The sequence below is a fragment of the Oenanthe melanoleuca genome, chromosome 2, assembly GCF_029582105.1.
Source record: "Oenanthe melanoleuca isolate GR-GAL-2019-014 chromosome 2, OMel1.0, whole genome shotgun sequence".
NCBI lineage: Eukaryota > Metazoa > Chordata > Aves > Passeriformes > Muscicapidae > Oenanthe > Oenanthe melanoleuca.
This window is the reverse complement of record NC_079335.1, coordinates 64,546,799-64,565,552: the sequence shown is the minus strand read 5'-3', so window position 1 is coordinate 64,565,552 and position 18,754 is coordinate 64,546,799. Positions and strand designations below refer to the sequence as shown.

General features: G+C 40.1%; 1 protein-coding gene across 1 annotated transcript in view; it reads right to left on the bottom strand.

The window, feature by feature from the left end:
- Positions 1-18,754, bottom strand: part of LOC130248791 (band 4.1-like protein 4B) — a gene marked incomplete at its 5' end in the record, with an annotated part of 72,767 nt that overhangs the window by 14,439 nt on the left and 39,574 nt on the right. The window contains 3 exons of the mRNA XM_056482809.1: positions 15,232-15,309; positions 15,736-15,874; positions 18,630-18,734. Coding sequence (XP_056338784.1) covers positions 15,232-15,309; positions 15,736-15,874; positions 18,630-18,734 — 322 coding nt within the window. The remainder of the gene's footprint in view (positions 1-15,231; positions 15,310-15,735; positions 15,875-18,629; positions 18,735-18,754) is intronic.

Genomic DNA, 18,754 nt, shown 5'->3' with positions numbered 1-18,754 from the left:
CAAAAATGTATTCCTCTGTGGATAATATTCTGCTACTACTCAAAGATTCTTTTTGCATTATTGCTGCCCATTGGAGTAACATATTTGGGGCTATCTTTGCCACAACCAGAAAGATTTAACAGCACTTATTTTCCTTGATATTTATGTAGCAAAGGAAATTAAGAAGACTGAAGGAAGAAAAAGGACAAAAGAACAAGAATCTTTCCCTTTTCTTTGCATTTGTGCAAAGAGTTCTTCTGCATGAAAATTTCAGAACTCAGTAAAAACAATTGCACATTCCTGAAACACTTTTTAGATGAGTCAGGAGGAAAAAAAAAAAAAGTGACTTTCTCATAAAAACAAATGGAAGTGGAAGGAGATAAAGAAAGAGTACTTTTGTCGAGTTAATTGATACAAATTCAGCTATTTTGGTATTTCTATCAGAAGGGAATATTACAAATGTCCTTACTCTGGCAAAAAAAATACTACTTTTGGGAGAAGTGGGCTTAATTTGGATATGTTCTCTTGTCTTTGGAATAGTATGTTCACTGCCCTGGCACATTATCCTTCCACAACAGTCCAGTAACATTTTCTGATGTTGACACTTTGCTTCACTGCCATCCCCTGCACCTTGACTGGAGGCTTTTGAAGCATTATGGTGAAGATGTGTGATCTCAGTGGGTTTTTTACCAGATGGAAGATAGACTTTAGGCCAAACACTTCACTGGATTCCCATCCATTGCAGCAAGAAGAGGCAGAGCTGCCTCTGCCTGAAGCAGTGTCATAAATAAGGCCCTCAGGATACACAGAGCCAGAGGAGTGTTCTGTCATGCTTTATTTCAAAATATACAAGTTGAATACCATCACATCTATACAGCCCAGAGACTTGTTTCTACTCATCAAATTAGAAAAGGACATCAGCTGAAATGTCTAGAGGATATTGCACTTGCATTTCCCAGTCCTATGACATGACTTTAAAAATACCAGTTAACCATCAGGCCTGGTTTCCAAAACCAGAGTGAAGATTCTAAACTCTGCAATTTTTCAGTAAAGCTCCTTGACTGCTGTCATACCATTTCAGTGGCTGAAATGAATACTGATCCAGAAAACGTAAACCCAAAGAGTTTCTGGTATTTTTCACCATGCAATATCATGGACAAACAAATTCTTTTGAGTGGGAGCAGTTCCAGGCTCAAATGATCAAACATTTGGATTGTATCAACCCCAGTTCATGTCCTTCTTGTGGGGCAACATAACCAGCATGACAGGTAGGCATAACCACTGCCAGGATGCACAGGGAGAAAATCAGACCAAAACAGTGCAGAAAACTTGCAACAGGACAGAAAAATAAATCAGCAATACTAGTGACTAATTAGTCTGGGAAAAAGCTGTGTGAACTGAATGCCCTGATGAACCATATTTGGTGCAAATCCCACACATGCCACCTTCTTTTCATGGGATGCAGGATTCCTTCTAGTTTTTGAATTGACATCCAGGTGTTGGTGTCAGCAGACAGAGTTTGTTCACACATTGAAGAGGGCACTTCTGCAGAAATGTGCTATTGAAAACACCCTGAGGCACCAAATGAGAAGCTTCTTAAGAGGATGGGTTTCTGCACAAGCCACTAAGCCAGGGAGGGAGAAGCTATGTGTTCAGAACCTCCCTGCCCTGTCATTCTCCCTGAGGAGACAACACTGGAAAATCTCCCTCATGGTTCCATCTGGTATTTGGGTCTCCCTTACTCATCTTGAAAAAAACTAGGGGAGTCTGGAGCTCAAGGAAATACTTCCAAGAACATTCAGTAATTCCCAAGAACCAACATAAGTGAATCCAAGTCTTTGACTCATTTGATTTGATGTGAGATTCCAAAGAACTGCTGTACTGCAGTACAGAGTCCCCTTCCTCACAGGTACCACTCAATTCCTTCTGGCAAACTGAAAAAGCTCCACTTGGAAAGCTTCATGTTCATCCCACAGTGTCTTTGATGGGACAAGCTCTCTTGGGGCCCCCTCAAACAGTGAACTTGTTGTTCCTCTGCTGGCTGATGTGCACCAGCCCTTCTCTGGAGCTTGCTGCAGGCTGAGTCCACCTGTCCTGGACCTGGCAGCATACACTGCTTTCTTGATGTCTCACCAGCTGCTGGTACTTTCCTCTCCATCAGGTAACTTCCTCCCTCTGAGAGGGACTTTGTGCAATCCTTCCTAACACAGAGGCATTGTCAGGAGGTGGCCATGTGGCTCCTTGACTGTGCTCCAGTGGTTCTGTCTCCCGAATGGATGTCAAGGGAGTTCACAAGTAGAAGGTTCAGTCTCTGCTAAAGCTTGGATTTGCTGCATTTCACAGGTAGTTCATGCACAGTAGTTTGTGGTTGCAGTATAAACTGCACACTATTTACAAGCAGGTCTACCTAAACCACAGTAGTTAAGATGCCCTGGATATCATCCTGAATCTTCATGTCAGCTTCTGTAGCAATTTGCAAGGACAGCCCTACAAATTTTATTGGTTCTAGTTTCTTTTTTATGCTACCTTTAGGGATCAAGTACTCTAAGTTTTCACTCTAAGGATTGTAATTATGGGTTGCTAGCAAAGGGATTTCAGAGGCACTGGAAGAGCATGAGGGATGATGGTAATAGTGTTATTAAATCAGTCCAGCATCTCTACAGCACATTGGAAGAAAATGCATGTCCTGCATCATTTTTACAACATGACTTGCCTTGTGAATATTTTTGAGAAGACATTCTTCAGAAGAATGCAGAATAAGAACAATTCAGATGTGACAAAACAAGACAGTGTCCAAGCTCTCACAGTCTCCAGGATTTTCAGTACTCTTTCGCTGGTGCTGTGAAGGTGAGCAAGCTTAGGCAGAACATAACCACAGAATGGGCTGTCAGCCCAGTCACCATCCCCTGAGGAAAATGTGGCAAGGCAAAATGATGTCACAGCCTTGGTGTGTTGGCTGAAATGCAGACTAAAGATTGCAGCGCTTGTTTAAAAAGATTGCAGGTCTTTGTTTAAAACACAGAATGAAGCAAACAGAAAGCAGTAGGTACCCACTGTATATGGTTGCTCTCCAACAGTTGCTGCATTAGTTGCATTTCTGGGACAGCTAATGCAAAGTTACCTTTTCTGTCCCTTGGCTTTTACCAATGAAATCAACGGTGATCCAGTGGCAGGTGCCTACACCACGTGCACAGCCAAGAAAATCAAATGGCATCTCTGCAGATGGAGGCTGTTTTCACAGAAGAAAGTCACTAAAGATGGATGACACGAAGAGGAGGAAATGAGTATTGTGATTCCTGCCAATTGAGAGTGCCCTAGATAAGCCATGTCCTTCCCCATTTCACTGCCAGCAAGCAGACTGTAGTTTGTACCAGATGGAAAAAGTCACCCTCTCACCACATCTGATTATTTCTAAGTGTAGACACTGATGGCTCATCACCCAATAACTGTAAGTGCACCAAGACTTATCAACACAGAGACTTTGAACCCAAGAACATTTCCATAAAGGCTGCTTATTAACCACATAACACACCTTCCCTGTTTTAGAATGCTCTGGATCTAAACTCTACATGCCTCTCTTGAAAAGTTGTGATAGATTGGCACAAACAGTGTACTGCTTGACCACAGTCCAACACAAACAAACAGTTTGTCTCTTTACTGTAATCAGTCTCTACTTGTGTAAGAGCAAAAGCTGGCTGAAAGTCCTTAAACATCCAGAAACTCAACCCATCACAGTCTCCTTGAATGTCAGGATAGTAAGAAATACTTTGCACTAATTTTCTGTCCTATTTTTCTGGGCTATTGAGCTTTGACAAAATCCCCAGGAGTTTGTACAGTTCATTATTATAAAGGAAAAGAATAGCACAGATAGATTAAAGTCAGTGGAGCTGCAGAGAGAGTGTTAAAATTACAAACTGGTGCACTATTTATATATCTATACAGAAGGACACTTGAGTGTATTTTCAACTTCAGCATGTGATCAGTCCCAGGGACTACCACAGCCCTAATCTATGCACATGCCTACAAATTTTAGTGACCTCTCACAAATTATGATCTCAAGTACACATAAGAGTGCTGACTTCTGTGCTGTGCTGCAGCAGTCTTACTACTCTAGAAGTCTACTCTGAATTAAGCTTCTGTAACACAATAAAAATTTCCTATCATAATATGTCACCTTTTCCAACATGAGCAGAGCATTGCTTCTTTAAATGTAGTAGATACAAAACTGATCCTTTCAACAAGACCAGCTGGAGTAGAAGCTGAAAGTCTACAAGGAGCAGCGTGTTGTTTGGTTTAAGATTTGTGCATGAACAAATCCAATCCCATATTTAACAAATCTTTTGTGATAAATGTAACAAATAAAAACCTATTTATTCATAACTTCACACTCTTGACTATGAATCATTCATATTGTCAGTCATCAAGTATTAAATAAACACAAAGATTCTGTCTTGACTGCAAGTAAAATCTAGTTGTGCTCAAACACAAGAGCTCATTAGGCATACACAGATTTAAACACCTGAATTGTAATACTTTGCCGATTCAGTGCCATGAAACACACCAGATGCTTCTGTGTCTGTTTTCCTAAAAGCCAGTCTCCCAGTCTGAGACACTGTACTCAGGAATGTCCCATGGCTAAAGAGATTAGTCCCAGCCACAGGATAATCCAAATCAATTGGGGCTATTAGCACATAACTCACTCTTGTTCATCCTTAATTACAAAATAAATATCTCCTCTGGACCAAGAGCACAAGCACAGACCTTTTCTGCTTGGCCCAGCAATGGCAGCAGTTTCAATGTCAGAAGGCTGATCTGTCATTTGAGCAGAGCCCTGCTTCTCCATATTTTGTTTATTGAGCCAAAAATTCGGAGGATTCCTTATTAAAGACATCTCTGTGAAGGCAACTGAAGAACATTATAATGCTGCAGGGAGCAGGAAAAGTAAAACAGAAATAAGAGAGAGGCCAAACAATGGCAGTCCTCTCCCCAGAAGTGGCACCTCTTCAAGAGAAGAAACACACTTTAAATAAAATGTTACAGGCTGATCCTGGTCCCCAGTCACTGACTTCCTGTCCATCCTAACAGGATGCTCCCAGGTAAGCCAGACTGGAGCTGGTTTGGTTTATTGTTTTCTGGTTTTCTGGTGTTTGGTTTGGTTTGGGGGTTTCTTTTGCAATCCTATGCCTGGTGCTTTTTGAGTCTGCTCTCTGTGAGCTTGGGAACTAACTGCTCCTGGTGCAGGAATATGCCCAACTTGAACCCCGCTACAGATGTGAAGAAAAGCCTTTATCCACACTGCCTCACTAGCCCTGCTCTTGGTGAGAAGAAAAGAGAAAGAACAGTTTCTTCAACCCTTTTTACAGTAGCAGCAAGATAGGAGAAATCTGAAGGGCAAAATTGCTTTAGAGGCACACACAAACATGGGCTCTCCTGACCACAGATACTTTTGAAGAGAACAAGCTTTGCCTGAAATCTGGGCAGCTCAGCCACTAATGCAAACACATGGATTCTATCTGTATGTAGCACCTGAGCTTCATGGTTATGAATTTTGACAGTTTGCTCAGCTTGGATGCAGCATGGAGTGAGAGCCAAGTCGTGCACAGATTCAGGGGGTCAGAAGCCCACTGTGCCTGGCACACAGCTTCTCATCTCCAGCACTGCCAACAGGGCTCAGCAGAGCACGTGCACCTGGCTAGGTGTCTGTGCCAGATGGCAGGGACAGCTCCTCCATCACAATCCATCCTGGCAATATCTGGTACTCCGCCAGAAGAGGCCAGGTGACATTCCACAGCACGGGAGCGCTTGCAAGATTCTAGTCAACATTTTGACAAAGGACCAATAAATGACATTGACTTGATAAATGAGTTTTATAGAGGCTCACTTTCCTGACCTCACTGGCTGTATCTCCTGGAGAGTAGTGGCATTTGGTCTTGGTTTGCTGAAAATGAGAAGAATGCCTTACCATAAAGCTAGCCATAAATCCATAGCTCTTCCACAGGGATGGTTTTGTGGACAAGTTCCAAGGAATTATTCTGAGCAGTATGCAAGAACTGCTTTCTATTAATCAGGTTTTAAACAGTTGTATAGAATATCTACCTCTGTAGAATTTTTCTTCCTCAGCTCAAAACACTTTAGCTTTTTTTTTATTTTTTTTTTTTTTTTTTTTTTTCCAAAGGGTCATGTAAGGGATAATGAACAGAAGAGAACCCTTCCTACTGAGTTCATTGGTTTGCAATCCTGTTACTGTGAGAGCTAATAAGCTAGAATTAGGGAACTCCTGTTTTCTTTCTCCCATAATTACAGTACAATTTTCTTCTATGATATACAATGCCTGGGACAGGCACAGAACTGTGGAATTACCACAGCTGTGCTGAGGTTTATGCAAACTTCAATTTTATCAGTTTGACTTACTGGTTATTCTACTATTGCCATTCCTCTAAGTTATGAGACTTGTACTAGGCTCTGTATAAAGTCATAGCAAAAGATCTGTCTGGATGTAAATCTCACAAGTCAATGGCTGTATTTCTGTTTTGATTTTGCTTGCTAGTAGACAGACTACAGAAAATTAAAGATATATTATGCTTCAGTAGAGAATTTACCCACTGCTGTGAGTAGCAGCAAAAATGAGAAAAGGCCAGAAGAGAAAATCTCCAGTCACTTAGGCAACACTTTTGGTTCATCAAAAAGGACTGCTACTGCTTAGGAATTCTCATCAGAAAATGCCTATTTATTCAAACTGAATATGTTACAAAAGAAATGGTGCGGATTCAATTTTCTCTGTACTTGAAAAACAAATTTTAAAAGGTTTCAATCACACTTTGTCAGTGCAGTTTTTAGTGCATAATTCAGAAATGACATTTTGGTGGGAAACATGAGTTAATTGAAATTAATAACCCAACATTTCTTGGAAATGAACCACTATATAATTTCAAATTGGCTTGATCTTTCCATCTATCCTTCTTGCTACTCTCTGACATTCAGTCCAGGATATTTTCCAAAGTAAAGGCTTTTGAAAGGAAAATGTAGGCAACCAGATTTTACTATAATCAAAGAAGAAAAAAAAATTTCCTATCAGTTCTGAGTATTCAATTGTGTGGCAAATAAAAAGAAAGTTTACTTGATCTTTTTGCTGGTTTTACAAGTTGAGTCACCCAGCCAGTCAAAAAACAGTTCAGAAAGTAAATGTTCCCATCTTCTGCTGAAGCTTGGAGACATTCAATTGAAATTCCACAGAACAGCCAACCTGTTAGTATCATGCTTGTTAGCACACTGGAAAAATGTGAATTAGAATTACACACATATCAATTCATTAGATGGCTGGAATGAAAACAAACACACAATAGTTACCCACTGAAGTCTAAATGCAATTGTCACTAGTCACAGTGAGAAAGAGAAATTGGAACTTCACAGCTGCTGAGACATAAGGAATAATGTACTTCTCAGGCCAAAATAAAGGTGATCAATATGCCTTTATCAAAATTATTTGTGAGATAATAGCTTCATTGCTGTATTTGTCTCATTGAGAGTTTCAGTTTTTGCACAGAAGCTGAGCATTTTTGTGTCACATTGATTATTGTAGAGTGGAAGAAGAGACTCAGCCAATACAAAAAGATGATGCTTTATGCTCTGAAAAGCCCTGTCTGTGTATTGTTCACTTTTATTCTTCTTAGGCAGATGTTACACCTGCTTACTGCTGCTCAGAACATGGAAAAAATTCACTTGAAAAGTAAAGCAATAATCTTAAATAAAAAAGACGCTGAGCAAAAGTATGATTGAACATATCAGACCTGATTTACAACAATACACAGGTTATAAAAGCTTTGCTAAAGATTTGCCTTCTATGCTTTCTGTAGGAGGTAGATGCCAGCTGGTTTAAAATCTGTTTGCTTGCATTTACTTGATTCCTTTCACTTACTCTGATGTTGATTTCAAGCAAAAGAGAAAGCTGCTACTGCCACGGAATAATTTTTTTTTTTTTTTTTTTCCTGAGGAGGCAGGAGAAGCAGATTTCAGGTAGTCCTCTCCTCTCCTCTCCTCTCCTCTCCTCTCCTCTCCTCTCCTCTCCTCTCCTCTCCTCTCCTCTCCTCTCCTCTCCTCTCCTCTCCTCTCCTCTCCTCTCCTCTCCTCTCCTCTCCTCTCCTCTCCTCTCCTCTCCTCTCCTCTCCTCTCCTCTCCTCTCCTCTCCTCTCCTCTCCTCTCCTCTCCTCTCCTCTCCTCTCCTCTCCTCTCCTCTCCTCTCCTCTCCTCTCCTCTCCTCTCCTCTCCTCTCCTCTCCTCTCATGTTCATGACCCTCAAGTTTTCTGACCTTCCTAAACAATGCTGAAGTGGTGGCAATCTGTATCAATTCAGAGGTACTGAGAAAAGCTCTGGACTAAAAGTGATTAGTGAGCTGATTGCACAAAGGGAGAAGCACACAGACACAGACACAGACACAGACACACACACACACACAGAGACACAGACACAGTCCTGCACTGCCCTGTCTGTGATGTTTGGCAGATGCTCTCCATCATCATGGACCAGATTCCCTGGGACTTGGCCTCAAATCATCATTGCTGCAGTCATGCACATCCTTTACCCCCTCCCATAAACTGATCTTACTTTAAAGTGATTTCAACAGCCACTGTACTTCCTTTTGGAACACTACTCCAGAAACTACACTGCTTGCAAATGCACTTTATCACTCCTACAGTCCTCAGGAGGGCCATCTGTGAAACCACAGGGTTTCATAGATGATCTGACCCACAGCTAAGTAATTTTGTTTGTAGGGTTAGTGTTCAGCCCCCTAAGGAAGCTGGGACAGATTAAACCATCCTGCACCCAGAAGGAGCTGCACGAGCAGCTGTGACACCACAACCCCAGTCCCCAGCTCCATAGGCAAGTCTGGGAATGGCCACGGAGCCACCCATTGTGCAGGCACACAAACATCCCTGTGCAACAATCTCACAGTCATGATATGCTCATACAGAGCTTTTCTGATTCTATCTCTCTGCAGGCACACAGGTTGGAGGATCCTCCAGCTGTCTGGTGTAAATATCTCCTCAAATGAGATCCCATCTGCTCAGGCCTGCTATGGAAATCAGCCAAAGTCTAAAGCACCAGGACCAGCTCTGCTTGCATGACCTGCCAGAAACCAGATTTACTGATAGGCATTTGCACATTTTGTAACTTCTGCAACCATGAAGCAGGTGCATGGAATGCCTGAGCATGGTTAGGACAGCATCTTAAAAATCACAAAAGGCAACAAAAAATAATTGTACATGGCAGAATTTATCACCTCTCCAGGGAAAAGCTTCTGCCCTCTTGATCCAAATTACCTTCTGACATTACACCTTACCCTTATCTCAAGTTTTATAAAATGTTAGTCAGTGAACCATTGATTATTTTAAAGCACTGAATTAGATGATACATGTCTGAACTTTTTTCTGCTTAATACCTTTCCCAGTTTTTGGAAGCTTTTCTTGCTCATATACACATCATACCCAATTTATCACAGGGTCCACAGGTGCAAAGTCAGCAATGGATTTCACTTTGTGGATCTTTTTATTTTTGGAGAATTTGCTTTCAATTAGTTAAAGAAATAGAGAAGTGTTGAATCATCTGTCATATATCTACAGAGGGCACCAAGTTGTTCTGCTCAGCACACAGATAAAGGGGAAAATATACTGAGCCAATGAATTTAAATCACCTAAAGCAGAGGAAAAATAAAAAGCAAATGTAGAAGCTTACACTTATTCTTTTAGAATTCACTCTTGTTTCTTCACTGACTGCTTCTATAATGGATGAATAGGAACAAATCCCTAAAAAGCTAAGTAGCAGTCAAAGAGTTTTAGGCATTTTAGTGAATTTTAAATTAAGATTCAAGGGGCTGTCTCTGAGCCTGATACTCAGCTATCCTGCCTGTTACTAATCCAACAGACTGCTTATGAAACTGGCATCCACCAATAAAGCCCTGTACTTTGTAGAGCTACATATTAGTCACAAGTCCTATATATAAAAATGCTTTATGTATTCACCCATTTATCTGGTTGCCCAAAGACTATGATTCTTCTAAAATGTTCTAAGCCCCATCCCTAATTACTGACATGCCTTTTATAACCTAAATGATGCTCAGGTAACCTGCAATTGCTTGATGCAAGCTGTGTGCTCCCAGGAGCCTTACACTGCCTGGGCCCCCCAGCACTTCCTGCAAAGCCCCAGTCTAATGTGTCACTTAGGCTGAGCTTTACTGTGCACCCCTGTGCAACGTGTTCCCATCCAGCTGGTGCCCTTTTCTTGCAGCAGAAAAGAATGGCGCTCTGCAGTATGAGTACATTTAGAGTATTCCTTGAGTTCACATGGAACTAGATTTATTGCCTGTTGCTGTAAGTTTTTTGTATTGAAGTTGTTTGCTTTAGCAATTGCTGTTTTCTTTCTTTTTCTTAGTTTAATATGGAGTTAAAGGGCATGAACTTGAAACTGGGAATGAATATCCATTTGACATCCTGCTTACTGCTTTTACTTCTTATTTCTATGTGTAACAGACAAACTTTTTGCAAATTCTTTTGCTCATAATTGGCCATGGCATGTAAGTTTGAGTGTGCAAATACTATCAATTGAGAAGGCAGCTTGGGAAATAGCATTTTGGATATTCCCCTTTGAATCCATTGCATAGTTATTGCATCCAATTTCTCTTAGTATAAGAAACTTCTTGTTGTTTTTGTGGTGAAGAAGTAAAAGTAGAAAGCTTCTAATTCTGAAATATATCACCCAGTCTTCAAGAGTCCTGATTTTTCTTCAGTATTTAGTTCACCATAAGTAAAGCATTTATAAATTTTACTCTGACTGAGCTGTTTTAAAGATCTCAGGGGCATGCAGAGATACTTGATCTATACTTTCAGCCAGTTAGATAGTAGATACATGCTAATGTTCTTATCAAATATCAGTCTTGAATTACATTATAGTCACTCTTGTTTAGAATTCAAAAGGACTGGTTATGGGGGTATTGGAGTTTGATATGCTTGCCTGCCTTCCACTGAAAAATTGCTTTGCACAGAAAGTGAAAAGTTATTCAAAATGAAGTCAAGAAGTACTAAGCTCACTTCCCACTTTGTTATTTGGTTTATTACAACCTTACAAAACTGTCATAAAAATTAGCAACTAAAAACTAAATTAAATCCTCTTTATCCATACAACAAACATTAAAGGGAGTGGAATGAAAAGACATTACTTATTTTTCTCTCTTAACTACCTCTTGCTCACTATCCCCTATCTACTGGGAGTTTGCAGGGATGTTTTATCACCTCCATCAAGATACAAAAACTTCTCCCAGTTTCCCCCTGAGCTGACTCACTTTTGACCTGGTTACCTTCACTTTATTTCCAAAATAGTAGATGCTAATGCATCAAATTCTGTACACTTTCAGACTGAGATCACTTTGAATGAACAGGATTGCATACCCTAGTAAAGCTATTACTAAAATAGACATACTTGTTTCCAACCCATCCTAAATAAAAATACCTTGTATTACACTGAAAGCATTTATTTTTTGTTTTTAAGCTATCATACTGGTAATTTATACTTTTTAAATGTTATATCTCAAGCTTTAAATAGGCAAATAGTTTTCTACTTTCTCTTTTCCACCAATAGATGGCAGATGAAGCTCTAGAAAATTATTCACTTGATACAGCATGAGATAACCTATAATTTGACAGTACACAGCCAGCTGTAAATTACTGCTCTCTGATACCTCTTTAGATGTGATCATGACTTAGTCCCAGCCCACCCACCTTGCATTACAAATCTTAGTCTAAGTTTAGGAATAGCTCCATGTTGTGTGTAAAGCTCTTATTTCTTTGGTCCTACTCCTCTAGGTCAAACTGAAGTTTGTGCACACTGGCTTTCTCTCCTGGCTGAGAAGGCACTGCCAGTGCAGTGTAGCAGCTGCTACATTCATTCAGGGTCCCAAGACTGAGCTTTCTGTAGCTAAACAAGAAAAGCTCTGCATTCATGCACATGTCAGAAATCACACCAATTGTAAGCTGCAAGAGAACAGATTAAACCTCAGGCTTTGACTTCCAGTTCCAGAAAAGCTAAAAACACAAGGAGGGAGTGCAGGAGGAGAAACAGCCTACTACACTGACAAAACTTATTCTGATATACCTATCAAGGATGCTCTTCATGTGATAATATAATTCTTCATATATTATGCTGCATTTTTAAAAAATAAATTTGCAAACACAAAAGAAGGAGGGATTGAATCTTGTTTACATACAAGTTAAAAGAATACTAAAAGTCACAATAGAGTGGTAAAAAAAAGATAAAGATTTTCTTCTCCTCATGTTATAATTATTTTAAGGACAACAAGTAATATGTTGTAGTCAATTAACTGTAGGATCTAATTGAAAAATTAATAGAAATGTGCATAAACCACAGGGTTTTAGGAGTGCAGAGCACAAAAGGATACCTTTCCCTCTAGGCAATCTGCATTAGTAAATGTACATTATTTTTCCTGCAAAATGATTTCCTGAAATCAGTCTGCTTCATAATTGCCCTGCTGTTACTGGCAGTCTAAGTATTGATGACTAAGTGACCATTAGAGCTCAGCTGGTTCTTGTGTATATCACAGTACCTCCTCCAGGCTGACCAAGTAGACAAATTTGATTGCTCTCATCCCTGCATGAGATGCTTTGATGACTTCTATTAATTCACTCCACTCAGTAATCCTTACATTTTTATAAGTTAATTTGGTTTTCTGAGCTCCACTCAGTATGTATTTCACTGTATTTGGTATCTTCCACTGTTTTGCTGGCAACAGCAGCAAAACATGGATAAAGCCCAAGGTCACACAAAGCACCAATGGTCAGACACTGAACAATGAAGACCAGTCAGTTAATCACTCTCTACCAGTTAGAGAAAAGAAGGGAGGATATCTAAAGCTCCTTCAAATTAACAGCTCTCCAGTGAACTGGGGAAGTTTGGCAGCATGTATCACAATCAAAAAAATTACAAAACCTAATTTTGATTAGGTGCCTCTTTTCTTTCTAGTCCAGACAACAAAGACAAGGCAGCTGTTTGAATATCCCTCTGCAGGAAAACCTTGACTACACAGGAACCTGAACTTCATCTCTATCACCTCAGGCAAATACCCCAAATAAGACAACATGCATGACCCTTCAGATACTGTACCTGTCACTGCATGTGAAACAAATGGGTACAATTAACAAACAAATTCCCAAGTCCAGGTCACAGCATGCAAAACCAGCACATGACCACAGACGTGACAGCAACATGATGCTAAGCTGTATATTACCTTGACCCTCAAATAACACAGAGCACATTATATCACAACAGAACTATTAAATGATCAGACTGTCTCAAAGCTACACATTTGCCCTTAGCTTGTCTTTGCTTGGAGCCTCTCTCCCTGAAGAGTAAACTTTTCATTCAAACCTCAAGTGAGAGCAGCCTGTAGTCAGTGAAACTGCAGAGAAAGGTCTGTAAACAATACCTGCTCTGTGGAGAACAAGCTGACCTTTATAGATGTTAAACAAAACAAAAAGGGTTGATTGATGCTGGGCAGTACCTGCTCTCCAAAATATTAAAACCAAGAATGTCAATGGAAGGTTAGTTCATGAACATACAGTGTGATAAATTATGTCAGTGGGTGGTGGGGGAGGGAAGGGGAAAGCATGATTTGGTAAAATATTTAGGGCAAAAAGCCTGTATCCTCAGCTGGAAAAGGAAAAAGTGTGTAATGCTGACTTCTGTTAAATGGAAAAAAATAAAACCAAACCTATGTTATCTAGAGTAGGTCAGTTGCTAAAGTCTCCATGACTCATTTTTTAAAAATTCTGATTAATACAGTAAGACATATGTTTTTTAGAATAAGAAATCTATTTGTAAACTCCAACAGATAACTACAATTTAGCCACAAATGTGCTACTAATATAGAAAAGGACAATCTAACCTAGATAGACTCATGGAATCACTTGTGTTGGAAAAGGCCCTTCAGATCAAGTCCAGCCACAACCCAGCACTGCCAAGCCTCCCCTCAAACCATGTCCCTCAGTGCAATATCCACAAGTCTTTTAAATACCTCCAGGTCTGTCCACTCAACCACTTCCCTGGGCAGAGTGTGCCAATGCTTTATAACCCTTTCAGTGAACAAACTGTTACTAATATACAATATTTAGGGAGTAATTTGAAGCCATTTCTTCTTGTCCTGTCACTTCTGACTTGGGAAGAGACTGATACCTCTCTACAACCTCCCTTTCTGGTAGTTTTGGTTTCAGTCTGCCCGTGTCTTGTTGAGCCCCACAGCTCTCATCCAGTGGGAACAGGACACCAGCAGTTATTTACAGACAACTACAATGCTGTCTCAAATACTGAACCAAAAGGCACAACCCCACAGCACCTTTCCAGTACTGTAAACCAGGACTAACCATGTAGTGAAAGCAATGCCCAGGACAGAATTACCTTAATATAAAAATATTCATGGCCAAAATTTAGTGCTGTCCTTGTCATGCTTTTTATATGCTTTAACTGTGGTTTCTAGAGGACAGCAAAAATGCCTTTGGACAGCAGAGGAGCTATCTGGCATTAGAGTTATTTGCAGTGCAGGATGACTTGGAGGAAGTTAAGGATCATATTAAGATTATGCAAGAAATCTGCTGAGAATGTGAGATGAAAGAGTTGAGATCACTGAAGTCAAGAGGCATTTTGGTTTCAGTGGGACCAGCATCTCTCCCTGGCTTTTTAGCAAAAATATAAATCACTTAGCTCCAAAAAAACCAACACATTTTAGGCAATTTTGTCTAAAGTGAGGAAGAGAACTCTGTAAAGGAAACATGAAAGTTCAGGTACACATCTTGGGATTGGCTATTAGGTAAGCTCTGAACAAAATTGTGGCAAAAAGAAGTGACTTTTCAGACAACTCCCAAAAGCAAAGGTATGATCACATTAGGAATCTGTGTTAAAGGGACAAAGAAGCCTGTGAAACCAGTGCAGCAATGTGTAATGAAAGGAGAGAGAAATAAGTAGTTATCCAACAATAAATGCATTCAGAAGATCAGCCATAACACTTGTTGATGTGGACTGATTTTCAGAAATTCTGAGCTGAGTTTGATGGAGGCTCAGGATCACTGAATATCAAGGAAACTTACTTCATTCCCATGCACTCTAACACACTGCATAGTATCCCATCCATTTTAGCTGTAGACAAATGATTGAAAACCTCTACATTTTCCTGCTTACAAACTAAAACTATTTACCATTGGTGTGGCCTCTGTGAAATCCATCAGGAGGTCACCTGGCTCCAAAGCAAATGTACTCCCAGCATCTGTGGAACTCTAAAGGCAAAAAAGAAACCAGCATTGGAATAAAGGACCATTTAATTTCTGTAATTTTGTTGGTTAGTTTTGTTGGGTTTTCTTAATTCCTTAAAGCACAGATTGCCAAACAGATTTAAAATTTCACACCATGTTTTTCAGGTACTGAAAAACTCAGGAAAGATAGAGAACCTAATTATGCACCTTTAAGATCCAAGGGAGTAATCCTGATCCACTGCCCACTAAAGCTAATGAAAAACTGTTATGGATTTTAGCTGGGTCTTGGAGCAGGCTCTAAATACTTATTCCACAAGTTAAACATATCACTACGACTCTGTATTTAAAACTACTCTTAAATGTAGAATTACTCCATCCAGGGAAAACCTTTTACTCACAGCCACCTGAACCCTCTCCCAAGTGACCTAAGCCCATTTCTTTGTGTGTTACCTTGCCACCAGGTGAAACCTGTGTCTGTCCTTCTGATGTTTGTGGCGTACACGTTTTCTGTGACCCGGGAGATGCTGAAGACACAGGTGTTGATGCTGCTGCTGCTGCTGCCAGTGCTGGAGGAAGGTCATCTTCATCACTGCCATTGATAAAAACAGAGAGATTTTCTCATTAGAAAATGCCACTGGACTTCTGCCTGCACTTGTGTATCTGCTGTAGTGTTTGAAATGAAGCTCCATTTACTCTTCTCTCTGAAATGCAGCTACCTTTTCAAGTAAATTAGATTTTTTTTTTAAGCTTTAAAGATTCCTTAAAATTGGGTTGGCTAGGTACTTCTCATCTTCAAATGGAAATCTTATGGTTATTAGGTGCAAGGAGTGTTGCTATGGATTATGTATATATGCATAAATGAACTGACTAGATACTACTCCACTTTAATGTTTATTCTTTTCTATGGAGCCTGGCAGCATTGATAAGAACAGATATGGTGACATCTATCCGTGGATCTGACTGCTCCATTGGTTTCAGACAACAATAGATTTGACACCCATTATGGAGCTAGTCTATGCTGCTATTTTCAAACTGTTTTTAAAGGAATTTGATTGACTCCAAAAAGGATCTCTCTAAAAACATTCTTGCGAGGGTATCTTTTTCCTGTCCCATTTATTCCATTTACAGAGAAAACACTTTATTTAAGATGAGGTTGCATGCTTCCCCTGGGCTTTGGGCCATCAAGCTGAGCTCTTTCCATCTCACCTACTGTCACTACTAAATGAAAGCCTGTAAAGAATGTTATACCTTCATTTACTTTTGCAGAACCCCATCGACTACAGTTTACTGGGATCAGTCAGCCCTGAGTCAGGATGTTTCCAATTGTTAATTGCAATTGGATGGAGGTAAACAGAGTCATAGTTTGGCCTTATTACAGGGAATTATGTGTGAAAAGGAAAGACTAGAGATTGACAGTTAAATGCACAGTGAAAAATAATGAGAAAAATTACTTCTGCTCATAAAACAGCACTAATTTTAACTACCAATTAGGTACTCACAGTGCACAGAAGCCTGCCATGCCAGCTTGACAGATACTTCCAGAACAGAACTACACTTGATTTAGTGCCACTTGAAGGCAGCATGCCTGGGCAACACAAAAAACTTCAAAACTACATGCCATACAGGTTACACAATGCTGGGTTGCCTAGCAATATTTTTTAATTATGATATAAAATTTTGGTGATTAATATTATTTTTTTCGAATTTCATTTTTTATTTCTTCAGGGTAAGGCTAGAATTCAGCACCACAGCATGCACAATAAACAGGTTTTATGCTGGAAAGAAAATGTGAAATTTTTTGGACCTGTTGAACAGACATTTTATTAATGTGACAAGCCCAGAGCTGGGCTGTTGACCTAGTTAATCTCTCTTTCAGGAGCATGTAGCTGACATTTTCACAGTCCTTGCTCCCCACTCTCAGCATGAATTCACTGGCACCCTCCCTATCCTTGCTGGATAAAGCTACTCTGGTGTATGCAAGGAAGTGGAAAAATAAGAGTTAGGGTCAATTTATCAGCCATCAAGCTCTCAGCACACTAGCTCTAAGACTGAGAATTGGCCTTCACTGTCTTACTTTTATGATAATCCTTCTCTGTTTCTTCACATTTCCCATATTTGCATTCCAGATACAAGATAATTTAAATTGAACAGAATTTGAGTTTACAAACAGAAAAAGATATTCCAGCCCATATTTTTACCTAGGAAATCTTTGGCCCTGCACATGGCCACAGTGGTTAGATGTGTTCATCTGCTGTTCCTCACAACTAATACTGGTAACTGAAAATCCATATGGGAGCAAGACACGTTCAAAACTGTTCCTCAAATCCTCATCAATCAAAAAGTGATTGTGTGTTTCCATATGCCAGCCTTGGCCTCTTGGACAAATACCAATTTGGCCAATAGCTCATTTTCCTCCTAGAATCAATTTGATTAGTTCTTCTGTTTCTTGACCCAAATAATTTTTCAATTTTGATAATGCAGATTGTTAAAAAGACAATGTTTTTAACAGTGAAACAAAAAATAACAAGGTATTGATATTTATTAGAATCCTTTTGAAGGGACAGAAAAGTTTTCCTAACGTTGATATTTGAAATCCTGGATGGACTAACAGTTGCCATTCCACACAGAAAGAATACATATTTTTATTTATTATGGCATTGCTATTCTTGATCTAATGAGTTTACATTAAACCTTTTTCCCCTTAATTTCTGGTGGCCTTGTCTGTCTTCATGGGAAGACAAATCAACACTGATTTTCACCTCTGCACAGTGCCTCACATCTCTAGAGACTTTCAAGTGGAATGAATTATGTGCAAATGGGATGCCAAAGCCCTGTAGGCAGAGATCCCTCTTTCCAGGACTAAGAGAATTAGTTTTGCTGGCTGTAGCTGTAGCAGGCTCAGCAATTTCTTCATGTGACAAACCAGAGGGAGGGAGGGTGCACTCTCTGAGAGGGAATGGCTCACAGCACAGCTTGATGCCCCAACAACTAAAGACTGTTTTCCTCATCTTGCAAATGGGGTTGTAATGAAGCCAACAGGGCAGCTTGTTCCAGCTCACACCAGGTCTCTGACATTTCATGTGGTAAAGAGGTTTTTAATTCCTAACCCATGAGCTTGGGGAAAGGTGGATGGCCTGCAATTCAAAGGGTAGGAAAGGCAAATTCATTTTGCATGGAAAGCATGAAGACTCTCAGTGATGAAAGGAATGGTATCGGTATAAGATCATTATCATGTAATTGCACTCATGCCTTTCAGAAGGCATAGCTGGAGCAATAATTAGCATCCCCTTTCATTTTCAGCTGTAGTAGGCAAAAGCACAAGGGGAGTGCTGTAAGTTACTCACAAACTGTACTGCCTGGTTAACTTCCTGACACGGGGAGCTTTGACCTCCTGCTTTTCTGGAGGGACAGCCGTCGGTGGAGCTTCGGCTCTCACTGGAGCTGGGCTTCTAAAAACAGCAAGAAAAAC